Here is a 21,627-nt window from a genome sequence, read left to right on the forward strand (position 1 = left end):
CCTCCGTGCTCTGCCGCTACATCTTTGTGTGTCCCCAGGATGCCATCCTGTTCCGCCTGCTGACTCCGGAACGTGCCATTGTCAGGGGAGGGACTCAGGAGAGCCGTCGTCTCCTTGTAGGGAGGGTCTGGGTCGGTCTCCGGTGCTCCCTCCTCCCAGTCAGTGCCCATAAAGTCCTGGGGGTCACCTTGGGACAGAGGAGAGGTTGGACTGGACACCAGAGGCCTCTGCGTCATCTGACTCTGCCAGGCCTGGCGGCTCTCCAATGTCTGCACCATGGTGTTGGCGCCCTCGGTGAGCCCCCCTATGACTGGGCTGGGACACATTCCTCAGTAACTGGGACATGCACTGCAGCGACTCGTCAATGCCCACCTGAGACTCGGACATGCTCCACAGCGCCTCAGCCAGGTCCACCTGCATCTGGGACAAGGTCCATAGCGACTGGGACATGCTCTGGAGCACGTCGGCAAGGCCCACCTGCGTCAGGAACACGTCCTCCAGCTACTGGGATATGCTGTCGAGCATTGCCGGCACCAACTCCTGCACCTGTAGCCTTTGGGACTACTCCAATTAGCTATGGACCTGCTGGAGTGTCGCTGACATCTTCCTCTGAATCTCACGGCCACACCCTAGCGTCTGAAACAACTCCAGAATAACCTTGCCCAGAAGCTCGGCATCGGACTGGGACACAGCTGGGTCTGGGGATCCAGAAGACCTCCTGTGGTAGTATGTATTGGGGGTCATGTGGGACTGGAAGCCCTAATGTCATTGGCTGACAGATCCCGGGTCCTGGTTGGCCGTTGACCTCTAGCTCCGCCCTGAAGGCGGAGTATAAGAAGCCGGAGTCTTCCCCCGCAGGCCAGTTTACTATCGAGCTGCGGGGGAACAGACACGCTTAATAAAGCCTCATCGACTTCACTCTATTCGTCTCACGGAGTCTTTGTGCGCTACAATTCTAACTGCTGTTCCCTCTGGATGTTCCTGCTTCCATCGGCAGCTGTGTGGTGCTGACCAGATTGTGCCCCAGAAGCCTGTCTACTACTTTCGCCCAACGAGGTGTGTGTCTCTGTGTTGGTGGAAGGTTGGGGTGACAGCTGGGATGCTTAAATTATGGCATCTTTGGAGTTCTCTTTCAAGGTGACCTCTTAGAAGGCAGTGGGGGAGGCCACCCCGGATGGGCCGGCACCATCAAATGGAGAACCTGTGGGAGAGTGGACATATGGCCAGTGAAAGGGCAGACTAATCATGTCTGGCATACAAAACTCACTTGAGACAGGTCATCTGAGACTTCCGGTGGCGGCTATGGTGAGAGTGGTCCCACATGAAACCATTAAAAGCGGGAATTGACCATGTGGAGCAGAAGCTGGAGCCCCAGAGACAGGCTATTTGGAAAGTGGAGGAGGCGGTTGGGGAGCACGAGGAGCAGCTTGCCTCGTTGACGGCTGAAATAGGTGCGATGCGGGAGACTCAGAAGCGATTAAAGGCAAAGTTGGAGGATCTGGAGTACCGCTCCCGGAGACAGAACCTAAGAATCGTGGGGATGCTTGAAGGCATTGAGGGAGCGGGCGCTGGTTCGTATGTAGCCAAGATGTTGGAGAAGTTGATGGAGGAGGGGGCCTTTGACTGGCCTCTGGAGGTCGACCGAGTGCACAGGGTGCTGATTGAGGAAGCCGCAGGCGAATGAACCACCAAGGGCGATGGTCGTGCGTCTTCACCGGTTCCTGGACAAGGAGAAGATACTGAAATAAGAGAGGCAGACGAGGTGATGCACCTGGGAGGGGAGCGAGCTTCTGGTGTACCAGGACCTGGGCATGGACCTGGCGAAGAGGAGAGCTGGGTTTAATTGGGTGAAGGCTGCCCTTTTAAAAATGGGGTGAAGTTTGGGATGTTGTGCCCTTCCCGCCTTTGGGTGGCTTTTAATAGCCGAGAACATTATTCTGGAACACCAGAGGAGGTGATGGAATTTTTTTTTAATAATATATTTTATTCAACTTTTTCGGCCAAACAAAACAGTACAAAGGTTTTTCCCCTTTTTACAATAGCAAAACAATATAAATAACCGTGACCGTATTTTAACAAATAAATAAATAATATATAAACTAAATGGGAACTTCCATAACAAAAATAATAACTCTCCCAAATAATAAAATCAGCAATTCAATATACATAACCAAGTACCAATATCTTTACAAAAACACCCCTGAGGACCCACCTGGGCCCTCCACCCCCCCCCCCCCTCCCCCCTGGGTTGCTGCTGTTACCTTCCCATTTCCTTTATCGTTCTGCGAGGTAGTTGATGAACGGCTGCCACTGCCTGGTGAACCCCTGAGCCGAACCCCTTAGTGCAAACTTTATCCGTTCCAGTTTTATAAACCCTGCCATGTCGTTTATCCAGGTCTCCACGCCCGGAGGCTTGGCTTCCTGCCACATAAGCAGTATCCTTCGCCGGGCTACTAGGGACGCAAAGGCCAAAACATCAGCCTCTCTCGCCTCCTGCACTCCCGGCTCTTCTGCAACCCCGAATATAGCCAGCCCCCAGCCTGGCTCGACCCGGACCCCCACCACCTTTGAAAGCACCTTCACCACCCCCACCCAGAACCCCTGCAGTGCCGGGCATGACCAAAACATGTGGGTGTGGTTTGCTGGGCTTCTCGAGCATCTCCCACACCTATCCTCTACCCCGAAAAATTTACTGAGCCTTGCTCCGGTCATATGTGCCCTGTGCAAAACCTTAAATTGTATCAGGCTAAGCCTGGCGCACGAGGACGAAGAGTTTACCCTACGTAGGGCATCTGCCCACAGCCCCTCTTCAATCTCTTCCCCCAGCTCTTCCTCCCATTTTCCCTTCAGCTCATCCACCATGTTCTCCCCCTCATCTCTCATTTCCCTGTATATACCTGACACCCTACCATCCCCCACCCATGTCCCTGAGATCACTCTATCCTGAATCTCCTGCGTCGGGAGCTGCGGGAATTCCCTCACCTGTTGCCTCGCAAAAGCCCTCAGTTACATGTATCGAAATTCATTCCCTTGGGGCAACCCATATTTTTCCGTCAGCGCTCCCAGACTCGCAAACGTCCCGTCCAGGAACAGATCCCTCAGTTGCACAATCCCAGCTCTCTGCCATGCTCCAAATTCCCCATCCATTCTCCCTGGGACAAACCTATGGTTATTTCTTATCGGGGACCGCACCGAGGCTCCCGTCATTCCCCTATGCCGCCTCCACTGCCCCCAAATTTTCAGTGTTGCCACCACCACTGGACTTGTGGTGTATTTCTTTGGGGAGAACGGCAGCGGTGCCGTCACCAGTGCTTGCAGGCTGGTTCCTTGCAGGACGCCATCTCCAATCTCTTCCACGCCGCTCCCTCCCCTTCTCCCATCCACTTACACACCATTGAAATATTGGCGGCCCAATAGTACTCAAGCTCGGTAGTGCCAGTCCCCCCCTCTCCCTGCTACGCTGCAAGAACCCCCTCCTCACTCTCGGGGTCTTCCCAGCCCACACAAAACTCATGACGCTTTTCTCGATCTTCTTGAAAAAAGCCTTCGTGACCATCACCGGGAGGCACTGAAACACAAAAAGGAATCTCGGGAGGACTACCATTTTGACCGCCTGCACCCTCCCCACCAGTGACAGGGGCACCATGTCCCATCTCTTAAAATCCCCCTCCATCTGTTCCACCAATCGTGTTAAATTAAGCCTATGTAAGGTTCCCCAACTCCTGGCTATCTGGATCCCCAAGTACCGGAAATCCCTTGTTACCCTCCTCAGCGGTAAATCCTCTATTCCCCTACTCTGCTCCCCCGGATGTACCACAAACAACTCACTCTTCCCCATGTTCAATTTGTACCCCGAGAATTCCCCAAACTCCCCGAGCGTCTGCATTATCTCAGGCATCCCCTCCACGAGGTCCACACCATACAACAGTAAATCATCTGCATACAAAGATACCCGGTGTTCTTCTCCTCCCCTGAGTACTCCCCTCCACTTCCTGGAGCCCCTCAGTGCTATGGCCAGGGGCTCAATTACCAATGCAAACAGTAACGGAGACAGGGGACACCCCTGCCTCGTCCCTCTATAAAGACGGAAGTAGTCAGACCTCTGCCTGTTTGTGATCACACTTGCCACCGGGGCCCTATATAGCAGCTGTACCCATCCAATGAACCCGTCACCAAAACCAAATCTCCTCAACACTTCCCACAGGTAGTCCCACTCCACCCTGTCAAATGCTTTCTCGGCATCCATCGCCACCACTATCTCCGCCTCCCCCTCCCCGTCATCATCACCCCTAGCAACCTCTGTATGTTTGTGTTCAGCTGTCTCCCCTTAACGAACCCAGTTTGATCCTCATGGACCACCCCCGGGACACAATCCTCTATCCTCGTCGCCATTACCTTAGCCAGGAGCTTAGCATCTACATTCAAAAGGGAAATGGGCCTGTAGGACCCACACTGCAGCGGGTCTTTATCCTTCTTCAAAAGTAACGATATTGTCGCCTCCGACATAGTCGGGGGCAACTTCCCCCTTTCCCTGGCCTCATTAAAGGTTCTCGTCAAGAGTGGGGCCAGTAGGTCTATATATTTCCTATAAAATTCCACCAGGAACCCATCCGGTCCCGGGGCCTTCCCCGCCTGCATGCTCCCAATCCCCTTTACCACCTCCACCACATCCATCTGTGCTCCCAGTCCCGCCCTCTCCTGTTCCTCCACCTTCGGGAATTCCAGCTGATCCAGGAAATGCATCATTCCCTCCTTCCCTTCCGGGGGCTGAGCCTTATACAACCTCTCATAGAATGTCTTAAACACCCCATTCACTCTCTCCGCTCCCCGTTCCATCTCTCCCTCCTCATCCCTCACCCCACCTATCTCCCTCGCCGCTCCCCTCTTCCTCAATTGTTGGGCCAGTAACCGACTCACCTTCTCTCCAAACTCATACTGCACTCCCTGTGCCCTCCTCCACTGTGCCTCTGCCTTACCCATGGTCAGCAGGTCAAATTCCACATGTAACCTTTGTCTTTCCCTGTACAGTCCCTCCTCCGGTGCCTCTGCATATTGCCTGTCCACCCTCAAAAGTTCTCTCAGCAATCGCGCCCTTTCTTTACTCTCTTGCTTCCCTTTATGTGCCCTTATGGATATCAGTTCCCCTCTGACCACCGCCTTCAACGCCTCCCAGACCACTCCCACCTGAACCTCTCCATTATCATTAAGCTCCAAGTACCTTTCGATACACCCCCTCACCCTTAGACATATCCCCTCATCCGCCAACAGGCCCATATCCATTCTCCAGAGTGGGTGCTGTTCCTTTTCCTCTCCTACCTCCAGATCTACCCAGTGTGGAGCGTGGTCCGAGATGGCTATGGCCGTGTACTCCGTCCCTGTCACCTTCGGAATCAGTGTCCTTCCCAGGACAAAAAAGTCTATCCGTGAATATACCTTGTGAACATGGGAGAAGAATGAGAACTCCTTACTCCTAGGTCTGATAAATCTCCAAGGATCTACTCCTCCCATCTGCTCCATGAAGTCCTTAAGCACCTTGGCCGCTGCCGGCCTCCTCCCGGTCCTGGACCTCGACCGGCCCAGCCCTGGATCAAGCACTGTATTGAAATCTCCCCCCATTATCAACTTTCCCGCCTCCAGGTCTGGGGTACGCCCCAACATACGCCTCATGAAGTTTGCATCATCCCAGTTCGGGGCGTATACGTTCACCAGAACCACCGCCTCCCCTTGCAGTCTGCCACTCACCATCACGTATCTACCCCCACTGTCCGCCGCTATGGTCTTTGCCTCAAACAGTATCTGTTTCCCCACTAAAATAGCCACCCCCCTATTCTTCGCATCCAAACCCGAATGAAACACCTGTCCCACCCATCCTTTACGTAGTCTGACCTGATCTGTCAATTTCAGGTGTGTCTCCTGCAACATAATCACATCTGCCTTTAATTTCTTTAGGTGTGCGAGTACCCGTGCCCTTTTAATCGGCCCATTCAGCCCTCTCACGTTCCACGTGATCAACCGGGTTGGGGGGCTCTTTACCCCCCCCCCTTGTCGACTAGCCATCCCCTTTTTTACCCCAGCTCCTCACCCGGTTCCCACGTACCCGTATATCCCACCGACGGTGCCCTCCCGCCTCAACCACCCCGCCCCATAACAGCTCCCCCTTCCCCTTAGCAGCAGCAACCAAGTTATCTCCCTCCCCCCCCCCCCTCCGCTAGATCCCCCTCTAGCGTAATTACACCCCCCATGTTGCTCCCAGAAGTCAGCGAACTCTGGCTGACCTCGGCTTCCCCGTTTGCCCTCGGCCTCTCACTGTGCGAGGCCCCCACCTTCCTGCGTCCCTGTTCCCGCCTTAATTACCATAGCGCGGGAACGAGGCCCACGTTTCCCACTCAGCCCCGCTTTCCTACCCACCGGCGCCCACAGTTCCTCATACTCCCCCCCTCCCCCCCCCCCCCCCCCCCCCCTCCCAAACGAGGGGAAGAGAGAAAATTTACAGGATTAAAGAGTTAACAATTGGAAAATCATCCCCCCCCCCTTCCTCGTCCCACATAGTCACCCCACCACTTTGCCCCAGAAGCTCTTTCTCTCGCCAGACTATTCCAGCTTCTCGTCCACTATGAATGTCCACGCCTCTTCTGCCGTCTCAAAGTAGTGGTGCTTCCCTTGATATGTGACCCACAGTCTCGCCGGTTGCAGCATTCCAAATTTCACCTTTTTGTGAAGCACCGCCTTAGCCCGATTGAAACTTGCCCTCCTTCTCGCCACCTCCGCACTCCAATCCTGGTATACGCGGATCACCGCGTTCTCCCACCTGCAGCTCCGAGTTTTCTTCGCCCATCTTAGGACCATCTCTCTGTCATTATAGCGGTGAAATCTCACCACTATGGCTCGAGGTATTTCTCCTGCCCTTGGTCTTCGCGCCATAACTCGATAAGCTCCCTCCACCTCCAAAGGGCCCCTCGGAGCCTCCGATCCCATTAGCGAGTGAAGCATCGTGCTCACATATGCCCCGACGTCCGCCCCCTCTGCGCCCTCGGGAAGACCTAAGACTCTTAGATTCTTCCTCCTCGAATTATTCTCCAGGGCTTCCAACCTCTCCACACACCTCTTGTGCTGCGCCTCGTGCATCTCTGTCTTCACCACCAGGTCCTGAATTTCATCTTCATTTTCAGCAGCCTTTGCCTTCACGACCCGAAGCTCCAGCTCCTGGGTCCTCTGCGCCTCCTTTAGCCCTTCAATCGCCTGTAGCATCGGGGCCAACACCTCCTTCTTCAGCTCTTCCACACAGCGTAGCAGGAACTCTTGTTGCTCCGGGCCCCATATCGAACTGCCACCTTCCGACACCATCTTGCTTCGAGCTTCCCTTCCTTGCCGCTGCTCCGAAGGATCCACTGCAATCCTGCCGCTATCCTCTCCTTTGTCCATCAACATCCGGGGGGATTCCCTTCTATTTCACCGCACAGTGATTTTGGCCATTTAAAATTGCCGTTGGGGCTCTTATCAAGAGCCCAAAAGTCCGTTCCAACGGGAGCTGCCGAAACGTGCGGCGTAGCTGGTCATCACCGCACCCGGAAGTCTCGGCGATGGAATTTTTAAGAGACAATTGACTGACAGGAGAAGGAGGACATTGAACTGTGGAGGAGGTGTGAGGAGATGGGTGTTTTTTCTTTCCGTTTTTTCCTGTATCTTTGTTTTTGTTGGTTGTTGGAGAACTTTTCTCCTTTGAGATGTTTTGTTGCGATTGAGGGTGAGTGCACCTTGTTTTTTCTTGTTTCATTGTTGTTTGCGAGGTGTGCGAGCAAGGGGGGTGGAGGGGAATCAGCGCGGGAGTAGGAGGCTTGGTCACCTTGGGCGGCTGCTGCTAGGTTAGCTGGGCGGGCTAGTTAATTGGAGTGCAGTGGGGGCTGATCTGTTATTCTATATATCAGACCCATTGGAAAGTATTGGAGGTATCATGGACATTTTGGTGGAATTCGGCCGGTTCTCTGGGTATAAGTTAAACATGGGGAAGAGTGAGGTCCTTCTGAACCAGGCGAGGGGGCAGGAGAGGAGGTTGGGTGAGCTACCATTTAAGGTAATGGGGGCGAGTTTCACGTATCTGGGCATCCAGGTGGTGCGGGGATGGGAGAAATTGCATAAGTTGAATTTGGCCCGGTTGGTGGAGCAAATGAAGGGGGATTTTAAGAGGTGGGACGTACTCCTGTTGTCATTGGCGGGACGGGTGCAGTCCGTGAAGATGACAGTACTCCCAAGGTTTTTAGTCTGAGTTTTATTTCAAAGGCCTTCTATAGGAAGATCATTAGAAAAGCCCCTTGGGTGAAAAAGGTGTTGGAGCAGTTGCGGGGGCTGGCCTTGCCAAACTTTAATTATTTTTATTTCCAATTAAGGGTCAATTTAGTGTGGCCAATCCATCTAACCTGCACTCCACACAGAGAGTGACACAGGGCCGCAATTGAACCCAGGTCCTCAGCGTCGTCGGCAGCAGTGCTAACCACTGCACCACCATGCCGCCCACGGCCGTGCCATATTTAATGAACTATTACTGGGCAGCAAATATAGCCATGGTAAGGAAGTGGATAGTGGGGGAGGGATCAGCATGAGAGCAGATGGAGGCAGCCTCGTGTAAGGGCACTAGCTTGGGAGCACTGTTGATGGCGCATCTGCCGTTCTCGCCGGCCAGGTGCTCCACAGGTCTGGTAATGGTGGCGGCCCTGAGGGTGTGGGGACAGTGGCGGCAGCACCTGAGGCTAGAGGGGGCCTTGGTTTGGGCTTCGATCTGTGGGAATCACAGGTTTGTTCCGGGGGGCTCAACGTGGGTTTTCGGGGGTGGCGGCGGGCGGGGATTCAGCGGTTTGAAGACCTATTTGTGGGGGGGGCAGATTGTCGAGCTTAAAGGGGTTGGTAGAGGAGTGTGAGCGCCCAGCAGGAATGGGTTCCGGTACTTATAGTTAGGAACTACGTGAGGAAACACGTGCCATCCTTTCCGGACCTGCTGCCCCAGGGTTGCAGGACAAAGTGGTGTCGAAAGAAGGGGTTGGTGAGGGCAGGGTATCGGAGATTTACAAAGAATTAATGGACTGGTAGGACACCCCGTTGGAGAAGTTAAGCAGAAGCGGGAGGAAGAGCTAGGGAGGGTGCTGGAGGCTGGATTACGGGAGGAGGCTCTGGGAAGGGTGAATGCATCCTCTTTGTGCGCTCGGCTTGGCCTCATTCTATTTAAAGTAGTCCACAGGGCGCATATTACAGTGCCAGAATGAGCAGGTTTTTTGAGGGAGTGGGCGATAGGTATGGAGGATAGGTGTGGGCAGTGCACAGGGCGGGACCGCGAATCATGTCCACATGTTTTGGGCCTGTCTGAAGCTGGAGGGATTTTGGCGGGGGTTTGCTGACGTAATGTCTAAGGTGCTGAGGGTAAAGGTGATCCCGAGTCCAGAAGTGGCAATTTTTGGAGTGTCGGAAGACCCGGGGGTCCAGGGGGTGAGAGAGGCCGACGTTTTGGCCTTTGTCTCTTTGGTAGCCTGGAGATGGATCTTCTTGGGATGGAGGGACTCGGGGCACAGGCATGGTCTTGTGCTGGGGGGTGGGGATTACAGTGCCAACCGCCGGGATGTCGGGGGGGGGGGGGGGGGGGGGGGGCGGGGGGTGCAGGAATGGCAGGCAGGGCCGGTGTCCGGGCACCGATGCCAATTCACACATGCAGCCTAGTGGAGGACGTAAAGTTTCTTGCGCCACTGGGTGGCGGTCCTCCTTGTCACATTCCCTGAGCTGACGGCTGCTGCCACTGCCTCCCAGGTGGCACTGGCTGACCTGTGGCTGACCCTCTGACCTCCTTTCGCGACTTCACCACATCCAGCAGCCTGACCAAGTTAGTAGTCGCACCCCATGTCTTTCTTGCATCTGCTAAAAAATTGAAATCAGACAATAATTCTGGTAAAATACGCCATGGTTTCTCCTAATTGTTGTCCTTCTAGGCAATTGATGTATAGTTTACCAATATGGTACTTTCAGATTTATTTAGTCTGAATAATTAAATCAGATCTTCTACCTTTCATAATATTAGGGAACGTTCACGTTTAAGAATGGTCGTACTTTTGAAGGAGAGTTTTCTGAAGATCGTATGGTAGAGTTTCCTAATTTTTCAATTGACGGAATTAACACACCGGACCTTGGTTCCATACGCACCCGATCGCCACTTGAAACTGGTAAGATGTTTTGCAGAGTGACCAACCTGCAACTTGTGGAAAGGCTTAGTTTTAAAACCACTATATAAGCATCATCTGTACCTTCTTCTCTCCCCACCATACTGTTGGTGAGTACTTCAAAAATGAAACTCTGGGCTTTAATTTTGTAAGAAACATGTGCCATCTAAGGCATGTGTCATTATTATTAAGTTACATGAATTACTGATGCCATTATGTGCATTGTGTTTGACATTTACCAACTTTATGCTGAGAAACCAGCGAAGGATGTTGCTGGCTTGGGAGTGCATGTTCTGAGGGTCAGGGTGGGGAATTTTGCAGCATCAGAGTTGCTGAATTCTGCAGCAACTGGAGGGGCCTTGGGATGGGGTGTGTCAGGAAGCAAATAGGCTTGCGACAGCAGCAGAGCGAAAGTGTCAGATTTGAACAAGCGGCAGAAGAAAAAGAAACCAAAGAAAATGTACTTGCTGGTTGAAAAATGTTTGAGGGCCTATCACTAAGGAGAAATCAATCCATGACAGCTAAATATCATGGGCCTGATTTTAACCCATTCATAAACTACCCACATGCACAGAAATTGGGTCTAATGTGTGAATAGTGCCAAATCTCCAACTAGCTTCAGGATGGCTGAAATAGAAGTGTAATTATAAAGGTAATTATATGACCTGCCTTACATCGTCAAGTGAAGCCTTTAATGTGAAACACAGGTATGAATGGAAATACTGTAATGTGGCCATATTGTAAGCATGGGGAGTCCCCACAATACATAAAACATTTTAACATATGTACATAGTTATATAGCATTAATAAATGGTTTGAAAATCAGTGGAAGGGAATAAAACTTGAATTTTATTTTCTGTGATAGATAACATCAAAACAAGTGATTCAAAGGGTGTCATTCAATCAGTTCTGGAACGTAATGTGAAATTTGATATTGATTCACTTTTGGAGATGATCTCAGAGAAAGACAGACAAAATGAGCTTACACAGGTAAATGGAAACTCAAGCAAGTTGCAGAATGCAGAACCTAAACCACTATTAGCCTTAAAAGAATGTTTATTAATTTCATATAAATATTGGCATCAATATGAAAAAGGTACAAGATTAGGCCATTCAACCTTTTTGGCCTTCTCCACCATTCAATTAGATCATGTTTGATCTACCTCAATGCCACTTTCCCATGTTATTGCCATATCCCCTGATGTCATTAACGTCCAAAAATCTAATGATTTCTGTCTTGAACAAGCTCAATGATTGAGCTTCCACGGCCTCTGGGGTACAGAATTCCAAAGATTAATCATCCTTGAGTGAAGAGCTTCCTCCTCATCTGCGTCTTAAATGGCCTACCTCTTATCCTGAGATTATGTCCCCTGGTTTTAGACTCAGCAGCCAAGGGAAACATTTATATCCACTCTGTCACACCCTGTATGAATTTTGTAAGTTTCAGTGAGATCATTCCTCATTCTTTGAAACTCCAGAGAATAAGATCCAATCTCCTCAATCTCTCCTCATAAAACAATCCTGTCATTGCAGGGATTAACCTGGTGAATCTCCATTGCATTCCCTTTATGATACATACATCCCTCCTTAGATAAGGGGACCAAAACTATACACAATACTCCAGGTGAGGCCTCATCAAGGTTCGATACAACTGCACCGAAATATCTTTGCTCCTGTACTCAAATCCCTTTACGATGAAGGCCAACATACTATTTGCCTTCCTAATTGATTGCTTCACATTGACTTTTAGTGACTCATCAACAAGGACACCCAGGTTCCTTTGGACACTCATACTTCCTAATCTCTCTCCATTTAAGAAATATTCTGTCTTTCCATTTTTTTCGATCAAAGGAAATGACTTCACACTTATTCACATTGTATTCTTTCTGCCATGTTCTAGCCCATTCACTTAGCCTGCCCAAATCCGCTTGAAGCCTCCTTGTATCCTCCTCACAACTTATGTTCCCAGCAGATTTTGAAATATTACAATTCCCACATCCAAGTTATTTATATAGATTGTGAACTATGGATCCAACACTGATCCTTGCGATACCTCCCTAGTAACAACCTGCCATCTTGAGAATTATTTATTTATTTCTGCTGTCTGTCTGTTAAGCAATTCTCAATTCATACCATGTGCCTTAATTTTATTTACTAACCTCCTGTATGAGACCTTATCAAAAGCCTTCTGAAAATCCAAATCCACATTCACTGGTTCTCCTTTATCAATGCTACAAGTAACACCCTCAAAAAACTCCAATAAGTTTGTCAAACATTATTTCCCTTTCAAAAATCCATGTTGACTCTGCTCAATTCTACCATTATTTTCTAAATGCCCTGTTATCACACCCTTCAAAATAGATTCTAACATTTTCCCTACTATTGTCGTCCAACTGACAGGTCTGTTGTTCTCCATTCTCCCTCTCTTTTCCTCCTTAAATAGTGGGGTTACATTTGCTACTTTCAAACGCGCAGGGACCTGTCCAGAATCTACAGAATTTTGAAAGATAATCACAAATGAATCCACTATATCCCTCTAGTCACCTCCATCAACACTCTGGGATGAAGTTCATCTGGTCCAGGGATTTAGTAACCTTCAATCCAGTTAACTTTTCAAGTACAATCTCTTTACTTATACTAATTTCTTTTAGTTCCTCAGTTTCACAAGTTCCTTGGTCATCTAGTATTCTGAGAGATTTCTGTATCTTCTTCCATGAAGACAGATGCAAAGTAATTGTTTAGTTTCTTTGCCATTTCCCTGTCTCCACCTATAATGGGCCCACAATTATCCAAGCTAATCTTTTCCTTTTCACATACCTGAAGAAGCTCGTTTGCATTTACATTCTCTTTTCCCTTTCTTAATCAGTTTCTTGGTGCTCCTTTGCTGTGTTCTAAATTGTTCCAAATCTTTATGAGTGCCACTTTTTCTGGCATCCTTATATGCCACTTCCTTTGATCTTATGCAATCTTCAACTTCTTTTGTAAAGCACGGTTGGTTTACCTTTCACTTTGGCTGTTTTATGCCTCAGAGGAATGTACATTTGTGTAGACCATGTAGTATTTCTTTAAATACTAGACAATGCCTGTCTACCATGTGTATTTTCACAATCCACCATAACCAACCTGCCCCTTGTACCTTCATAATTTCCTTTCTTCAGATTTAAGACCTGAGTTTCAGAATAAATTTTATTGCATTCCAACTTATTGCAAAACTCTATCATATTACGGTCCCTTTTCCCAAAGCTTCCTTTACCACTAGGTTATTAATGCACCCTTTCTCATTACACAACATTAAATCCAAATAGCCCGATACCTAGTTGACTCCTCATCATATTGCTCCAGAAAACCACCTTATACACGCTTCAGGAATTCCTGCTCCACAGCATTAGCGTTGATTTGTTTAACTCTGTCTATGTGTAAATTGAAGTAGTCCATTATTACTGGATTTAGCACAGTGGGCTAAACAGCTGGCTTGTAATGCAGAACAATGCCAGCAGCGCGGGTTCAATTCCCGTAACGGCCTCCCCGAACAGGTGCCGGAATGTGGCGACTAGGGGCTTTTCACAGTAACTTCATTGAAGCATACTTGTGACAATAAGCGATTATTATTATTATTATTATTATTATTATTATTATTATTATTATTATATCAATCTCTAATTTCCATATTTTACATGGTCAACATTAGCCCTACAGTTTGATGGCCTTTCAACAACTCCCACCAATGTTTTATGTACCTTGCTGTTCCTGAATTCTGCATAAACTGATTCTACATTTTGATCCTTTGACCTAAGATCCTGTCTTAATAGTTATTGATCTTTTCCTTTATTAAGAGTGCGACCCCACTTACTTTTCCTTTTTTTTGGAAAACATTTTAGTAAGGCACTTATGATTTTATAACAACAATTACAAATGTAAACATAACTTGGTAAATAACACCCCCCTTCCTTTTTGCCTATCCCTCCTAAATGCCATATATCCTTAAATCTTGGTCACCCTGCAGTCATGTCTCCATATGGCAATTAAATCATACTCATTTACTTCGATTTGTGCATTAAAATACTCAACCGTTCTGCAAATGCATTTAGATAGAGTGCCTTTAATTCTGTTTTTTTAACATTATTCTCTCTCTTTATCCTATTTGATGCATGGCTATGCTTCATCTGTCTTCTATTTTTGCCTTGCAATTTCTACTTCCTTTCAAAAGTTTTGTTTCCCTTGAAGCTGAGCGCCTCCTCAGAATCCCATTCCACTGCCAATCTAGTTTAAACCCTCCGGAACAACACTAATGATTCCCCCTACAAGGATGTTAGTTCCAGTCCTGCTAAGATGTAACTTGTACAGGCCCCACCTGCCCCAGAGCTGGTCTGGTGCCTTAGAAATCATATGCCCTGGGAGTAAAGTATGGGCTGGAGCAGGGGGAAATATTTAGATACATGCAGGTTCGAGACTTTGCCAGAAAGGAGATACAGAGCTTCCCAGTAGAGCCGGCTTCCACATTGCTGGAGGAGGTGCTGACGACAGGGGGACTGGAGAAGGGGGTAGTATCCGCGGTTTACGGGGCTATTTTGGAGGAGGAAAAGGCGCCACTAGAAGGGATCAGGGCAAAGTGGGAGGAAGAGTTGGGAGAGAATATGAAGGAGGGGTTCTGGTGTGAGGTGCTCCGGAGGGTGAACACCTCCATCTTGTGTGCGAGGTTGGGGCTGATACAGCTGAAGGTGGTGTATGGAGCGCACCTTACAAGAGCGAGGATGAGCCGGCTCTTTGAGGGGATAGAAGATTTATGTGAACGTTGTGTGTGGGGCGGAGGGGGAGGCTGCAAACCACGTTCAAATGTTTTGGTCCTGTCCAAAGCTGGAGGATTACTGGAAGAAGGTGTTTAGGGTAATCTCTAAAGTGGTGCACGTGAAAGTGGACCTGGGACCTCGGGAGGCCATATTAGGGGTGTCGGACCAGCCTGGGTTGGAAACGGGCGCAGAGGCAGATGTAGCCTTCTCCTCGTGATCGCCCGAAGACGGATCCTGTTAGGGTGGAGATCAACCTCTCCACCTTGTGCCCTGGCGTGGCAGGGGACCTGCTGGAATTCTTAACGCTTGAAAAGGTCAAATTTGAACTGAGGGGAAGAATGGAGGGGTTTTACAATTCATGGGCGTTATTCATTATGCACTTTCGAGAATTGGATTACATCGAACATTAGCGGGGGGTTGGGGGGAGGGGGACTGTATGTGTTAATGGTGATTATGGGTGATTCCTGATTCCTCTTTGTCATTTGTTAATGTTAACATGCGGGCCAATGTTTGGGGTTTGGTTGGAGGATGGGATCGTTGTTATTGATATGGGGATTGACATTACATTCGTTACTGATTATTGTTTATTGTTGGGTGTAAATGCAGGAGAACATTGAAAAAAGAGGATAAAAAATATTTTTTTTAAAAGAGAAATCATATGCCCTAGAAATCTGTGGTGGCATGTAGGCAGAAGACACACATTGGGTGGCTCCTGCTCGAAGCTCTGATTTTTGGAGGGAATGTCGAAAAAACAGAAAAAAGTGTTGGGAAGAAGGGGGTGAGTGAAGGTTCGCCGTCGAACGAACGGGCCAGCCCAGCTGCAGGAAACATGGCAGAGGCTGAGTCGCTGGATGGTGCTGTGCGCTTCACAGTAGAGATTTTGACCGGGGTAATGGCTGGAGAGTTTGAAAAGCAGTTTGCCAAACATATGGAGGTGATGCGAAAAGAGATGATGGCAAAGATGAAGAAGCTGGTGGAGGAGTCAATGGCCCCGGTGAAGGCAGCGGTGTTGAAGACATCGTCCGAGGTACGGGAGCAAGGAGAGAAGTTGAAGGGGGTGGAGGAAGGTCTGTCGCAACATAGTGAGCAGTTCACCTCGATGGGCGAGGAGCTGCGGAGGGTGGTGGAGGCCAACAAAAGACTGAGAGCCAAGGTTGGAGGACCTGGCGAACAAGTCGAGGCAGCAGAATTTAAGAATTGTGGGCTTGCCTGAGGGGGTGGGCGATCATAACTTGTTTTCATAAATGCCATGTTAAGGAGAAAGTCCTGAGTTAGTCGAAACAAAGGTGTGAGGTGAGGTGGAAAGGAGTTGGTATTGGTATGTACCAGGACATAACCATAGAGCTGGCGAGAAGGCGGGCGGCCTTTGGTCGGGTAAAGCCGGCACTCTGCAGTAATGGTGTGAGGTTCGGCGTGGTCTACCCAGTGAAGCTGAGGGTGACCTTATAATTCGAAGGACTTCTATTTGGAGGTGACGAAGGCGTTGTTGAAGACTGAAGGACTGGGGTTGAAATTAGAGATGGGACTGGGGGTGAAAGTCTGTATATAGCTTCATTTTTGTTTTAAGATTCCAGTGCCCAATTAATTTTTTTCCAATTAAGGAGTTTGCGTTGGTTTCGCCCCCACAACCCAAAGATGGTGCAGGGTATGTGGATTTCCCACGCAAACACGGGGATGCTTATTTGTTTTATATGAGGGAGGGGAACAGTTGGGAGTTTGATTTCTGGGTTAGTTGGTGAGGAAGGGTAGTGTATCCTGCGGTATGGGGTACAGTGGGTAGGGGATTAGTGAACTTTGGGGTTATGGCGGTTTTCTGGGATGCGTTTTTTGCACTGGTTAAGATTGTTTGTCTTTTGTTTTTAGGGACTCGGCTTGGGGAGGGGATTGGGAGGAGGGGGGCCTGGGCAGGGGCTTCCCACACTAGCCAGCATAGGTTGGCGAGTGAACCCGAGTGTGGTGGGGTAGGGGCCGAGGTCATTGGAACCTGGTCGAACAGGTTTCGATGGGCCTGGGAGGTGTGAAAGGTGGGGGGATGGGATAAATTCTGGGAGTGGTGTTTTCCAGAGGAAGTGGATGGAAGCATTCTGGGAGGGGGAGGAGTTCGACGGCAACAAAGGGACGGAGCAGGTCAGGTCCAGTGGGCAGAGCCCAGGGTTACGATGATGACGGACAGGCGGGGCGGGGATGGTGAGAGACCCCCAGTCATAATAGTAACGTGGAACACGATGGGAATGGGGGGACCGGTGAAGAGGTCGAGGGTGTTTGCGCATTTAAAGAGCCGAAAGGCTGATGTAGTGATGTTGAAGGAGCCCACTGGAGGGTAAACGATTAGGTGAGGCTCAGGAAGGGCTGGGTGAGTCAAGTGTTCCGTTTTGGGTTTGATAGTAGGGTTCGGGGGTAGCGGCATTGGTGGGCAAGAGGGTGAGGTTCCAGATGGAGATGGTGGTGGCGGACCAGAGGGGCAGGTACGTGATTGTGACGGGGGTGTTGGAGGGGAGGTTGGTTGCGCTGGCGAGTGTATATGGCCCCAACTGGGATGTTGTAGGGTTTGTGAAGAAGGTGTTAGGTGCCATCCCGGACTTGGACACTCATGAGTTAATAGTAGGGGGGGGACTGGAATATGGTGCAAGAGCCGAGGATGGACAGGTCGCAGCCACACTCGCTGGCCAGGTTGCGGTGTGGGGGGTTGAGGGCGTTGACTGGGCTCATGAGAGAGATGGAGGAGTGGACCCGTAGAGGATCCTGCACCCGAGGGAGCGGGTGTACTTATTTTACTCCCCGGTACATAAAGTGTATTCGAGAATAGAGATGGGGAAGGCTGGGGTCAAAGGGTCAAGGATAGCGATTTCGGACCATGCGCCTCATTGGGTGGATGTGGTCTTGGAGAAGGGGGTGGCCCAGAGGCCAGGGTGGAGAATGGATGTGGGATTGTTGAGGGACCGGCGTTTTTGTGATAAGATTGGGAAGCTGATTGAGGAATTTGTGGAATTTAATTGCACAGGGAATTTTCGCAGGCAGTGGTTTGGGAGGCTCTGACGGTAGGAGCGAGGGGGGAGGTGATCTCGTTTAAGGCTAAGGTGGACAAGGAGGAGAGGGAGGAGTGCCAAAAGTTGATGGGGAGATGTTGGAGATGGATAGGAGGTATGCAGGGGACCAGGACCTGGCCTTCCTGGACAGGAGGAAAAAGCTTCAGGCTAAGTTTGATCGGTTGTCCACGGAAGGCAGTGTGCCAATTGAAACGGGCGAGGGGTGCACCCTTCGAGCTTGCTGAGAAGGTGGGGAGTATGTTGGCCAGCCAGCTCCGGAGGGAGGCGGCGACGAGGGGCGGGATAAGACAGGGAAGCTAGTGGTGGCCCCAGAACAGAGTAATAATGTTTTTGAGGATTATAGGTATAGATTAGAGCTGCTGAGAGACGAGCAAGAGATGAGGGAGTTCCTGGACGGGTTGGAGTGTCCAAGATTGGGGGAAGAAGGTGGGGCAGGAATGGAGATGCCAGTGGGGGAACTGGAGGTAAAAGAGGCAATCGGAAGGATGCAGTCAGGGAAGGCGGCAGGACTGGATGGGTTCTCAGTGGAACATTGTAAAAGGTTTAAGGACAAGTTGGTGTCGCTGATGGTGAGAAGTTTGAGGATGCAATAGGTTGGGGTTTTTTGCCGCAAACGTTGGGGCAGGCTTCGATTTCCCTGCTGTTGAAAAAAAGGATAAGGACCTGGTGGAGTGTGGATCATACAGGCCCATATCCCTATTAAATGTGGATGCCACAATATTGGCAAAGGTGCTGGCGGCAAGGTTGGAGGGATGCCTCCTGAAGGTAATAGGAGAGGATCTGGCAGGGTTCGCGAAGGGAAGGCAGCTGTTCTCGAATGTTATAAGGTTGTTAAATGTGATCATGCCACCAACGGATGGAAAAGAGATGGAGGTGGTGGTGGCACTGGATGCAGAGAAGGCGTTTGATGGGGTAGACTGGGGTTATTTGATGGCCGTATTGGGAAAATTTGGAATTGGGTCGAGGTTTACGGCGTGGGTATGACTGCTGCATAGGGAACCGATGGCGAGTGTTCGCACTAATAATATGAATTTGGGGAATTTTGCTCTGCACCGGGGTACTAGGCAGTAGTATCCTATGCCCCTCCTGCTGTTTGCATTGGCTATAGAGCCTCTGGCCATCGCTCGAGGAGGGGGATAGTGAGGGGCGGTGGAACATAGGGTATCCTTGTATGCTGACGAATTGCTACTGTACATCTCAGAGCCGAGCACGTTGTTACCAGGGTTTAGAGAACCCTAAAGTGTATCATGGAGTTCACCTGACCCACAACTTTTAATAGATGTGGTATGGGGAGCACACGGCTCACTCTACAGGTGTGGTACAGCAGAAATGAAAAAGTATTTTTTTTAAAGCAAAACAATCTTTATTCTGTGAACTCAAGTTAACCTTTTTAAAACATACATAGAACATAGAACATTACAGCGCAGTACAGGCCCTTCGGCCCTCGATGTTGCGCACACCTGTGAAACCACTCTAAAGCCCATCTACATAGAACATACAGTGAACATCTTAGCAACCATTAATTCAAATACAACCCCCAAATACTACAACATTAAGTAATCCTTTAAGCTTTCCTTTTAACATCCATAAGACTTAAAAACACCTTTTAACAGAAAGACATCAAGCGTAACTTCACTACTGAGAACAGTTACCACATTGAATCAGCAAATGGACACTCATAAGCTTGCAGAGATTCACACACATCCTGCTGTGATTGCAGCTTCTCCAAAACTAAAATGAAACCAAACCCACCCTGCAGCAAAAAAGCCTAAAACAAAAGTAAAAAGCTGACAGACAGTCCAGCTCCACCCACTCTCTGACATCACTGCAGTATTAATCACCCATTTCTTAAAGGTACACCCACTACAGATATTTATATACACATCCATTTAAAAAATATATATATATTTTTATTGAAGTATTTGCAAAATTTTAATCACAATAACAAACAAAATAATAATAACATAAACAACAACATGGTAAAATAGACATTTCCCACCCCAAGCCCTTTAGTACATCCCTTAACCATATTGCACCCCTCCGTTCCCCCCCCCCTTCAGAGTGCTGCTTCTGCTGACATTTTAATTTTCCCCGAGTAAGTCGACGAACGGCTGTCACCTCCAAGAGAACCCCAGCATTGACCCTCTCAAGGCAAACTTTATTTTCTCCAGTTTGAGAAACCCAGCCATGTCACTGACCCAAGTCTCCACACTCGGGGGGGCTTCGAGTCCCTCCACATTAAAAGGATCCGTCTCCGGGCTACCAGGGAGGCAAAGGCCAAAACGTCGGCCTCTTTCACCCCCTGAACTCCCGGGTCTTCTGACACTCCAAAGATCGCCATCTCTGGACTTGGGACCACCCACGTACCTAGGACCTTGGACATTGCCTTGGCAAACCCCTGCCAGAATCCTCCAAGCTTCGGGCGTGCCCAAAACATGGTTTGCTGGGCATCCCACACACCTCGCACATCTGTCCTCTACTACCTCATCCTCGCCGCCGTGCCCGGTGTACCACTTTAAACTGTATTAGACTGAGCCTGGCACATGATGAGGAGGAATTAACCCTGCTTAGGGCTTCCGCCCACAGACCCGCCTCTAACTCCCCACCTAACTCCTCCTCTCACTTGCCCTTCAGTTCCTCCACCGGGGCTTCCTCCACCTCTAACAACTCCTGATAGACATCTGACACCTTCCCCTCCCCCACCCAGATACCAGAGACCCGTGGCGGCAAGAGTGGGAAAGCAAACACCTGTTTCCTCAGAAAGTCCCGCACTTGCAAGTATCTGAAACCGTTCCACGGCGGCAGCTTGAACTTGTCCTCCAGCGCCTTCAGACTGGGAAAACTCCCGTCTATGAATAGATCCCCCATCCGTCTAATTCCTGCTCTCTGCCAGCTCCGGAACCCGCCATCTATCCTGCCCGGTGTGAACTTGTGGTTATTGCAAATCGGGGTCCAGACCGACGCACCCTCCATCTACTTGTACCTCCTCCATTGCCCCCAAATCCTCAATGCCGTCACCACCACCGGGCTAGTGGAGTAACGGGCCGGCGAGAACGGCAGAGGTACCGTTACCAGTGCTCCCAAACTGGTGCCTTTGCATGACGCACCTCCATCCGCTCCCATGCCGGCCCCTCCCCCACCACCCACTTCCTAATCTTCGCTATATTCGCCGCCCAGTAGTAGTTGCAGAAGTTCGGCAGCGCCAATCCACCCTCCCCCCCCCCCCCCCCCCCCGACTGCGCTCCAACAACATTTCTTCACTCGCGGGGTTTTATTCGCCCATACAAAGCCCAAAATAATCTTATTCACCCGCTTAAAAAAGGCCTTAGGGATGAAGATGGGGAGGCACTGGAAAACAAACAAAAATCTGGGGAGGACCATCATTTTCACGGTCTGTAGTCTCCCTGCCAGCGAAAGCGGGAGCGTATCCCATCTTTTAAAGTCCCCTTCCATTTGCTCTGCCAGCCGGGTTCGGTTGAGCCTGTGTAATGCCTCCCATTTCCGAGCCACCTGTATTTCCAGGTAGCGAAAGCTCCTCTCTACCATCCTGAGCGGCAGCTCCTTTAGTCTCCTCTCCTGCCCCCTTGCCTGGATCAC

The 21,627-nt window shown here is 49.8% G+C and overlaps 1 protein-coding gene across 3 annotated transcripts in view; it reads left to right on the forward strand.

Annotated features, from left to right (window-relative positions):
* The window catches only part of rsph10b (radial spoke head 10 homolog B), a 128,454-nt gene that overhangs the window by 42,505 nt on the left and 64,322 nt on the right, over nucleotides 1–21,627 (forward strand). For 2 of the 3 annotated variants that reach the window (XM_072481532.1, XM_072481530.1), the window contains 2 exons: nucleotides 10,058–10,199; nucleotides 11,062–11,186. In XM_072481532.1, coding sequence (XP_072337633.1) covers nucleotides 10,058–10,199; nucleotides 11,062–11,186 — 267 coding nt within the window. The remainder of the gene's footprint in view (nucleotides 1–10,057; nucleotides 10,200–11,061; nucleotides 11,187–21,627) is intronic. The other variant, XM_072481533.1, reaches the window with a different exon arrangement.

Source organism: Scyliorhinus torazame, chromosome 17, assembly GCF_047496885.1.
Source record: "Scyliorhinus torazame isolate Kashiwa2021f chromosome 17, sScyTor2.1, whole genome shotgun sequence".
NCBI classification, from domain to species: Eukaryota; Metazoa; Chordata; class Chondrichthyes; order Carcharhiniformes; family Scyliorhinidae; genus Scyliorhinus; species Scyliorhinus torazame.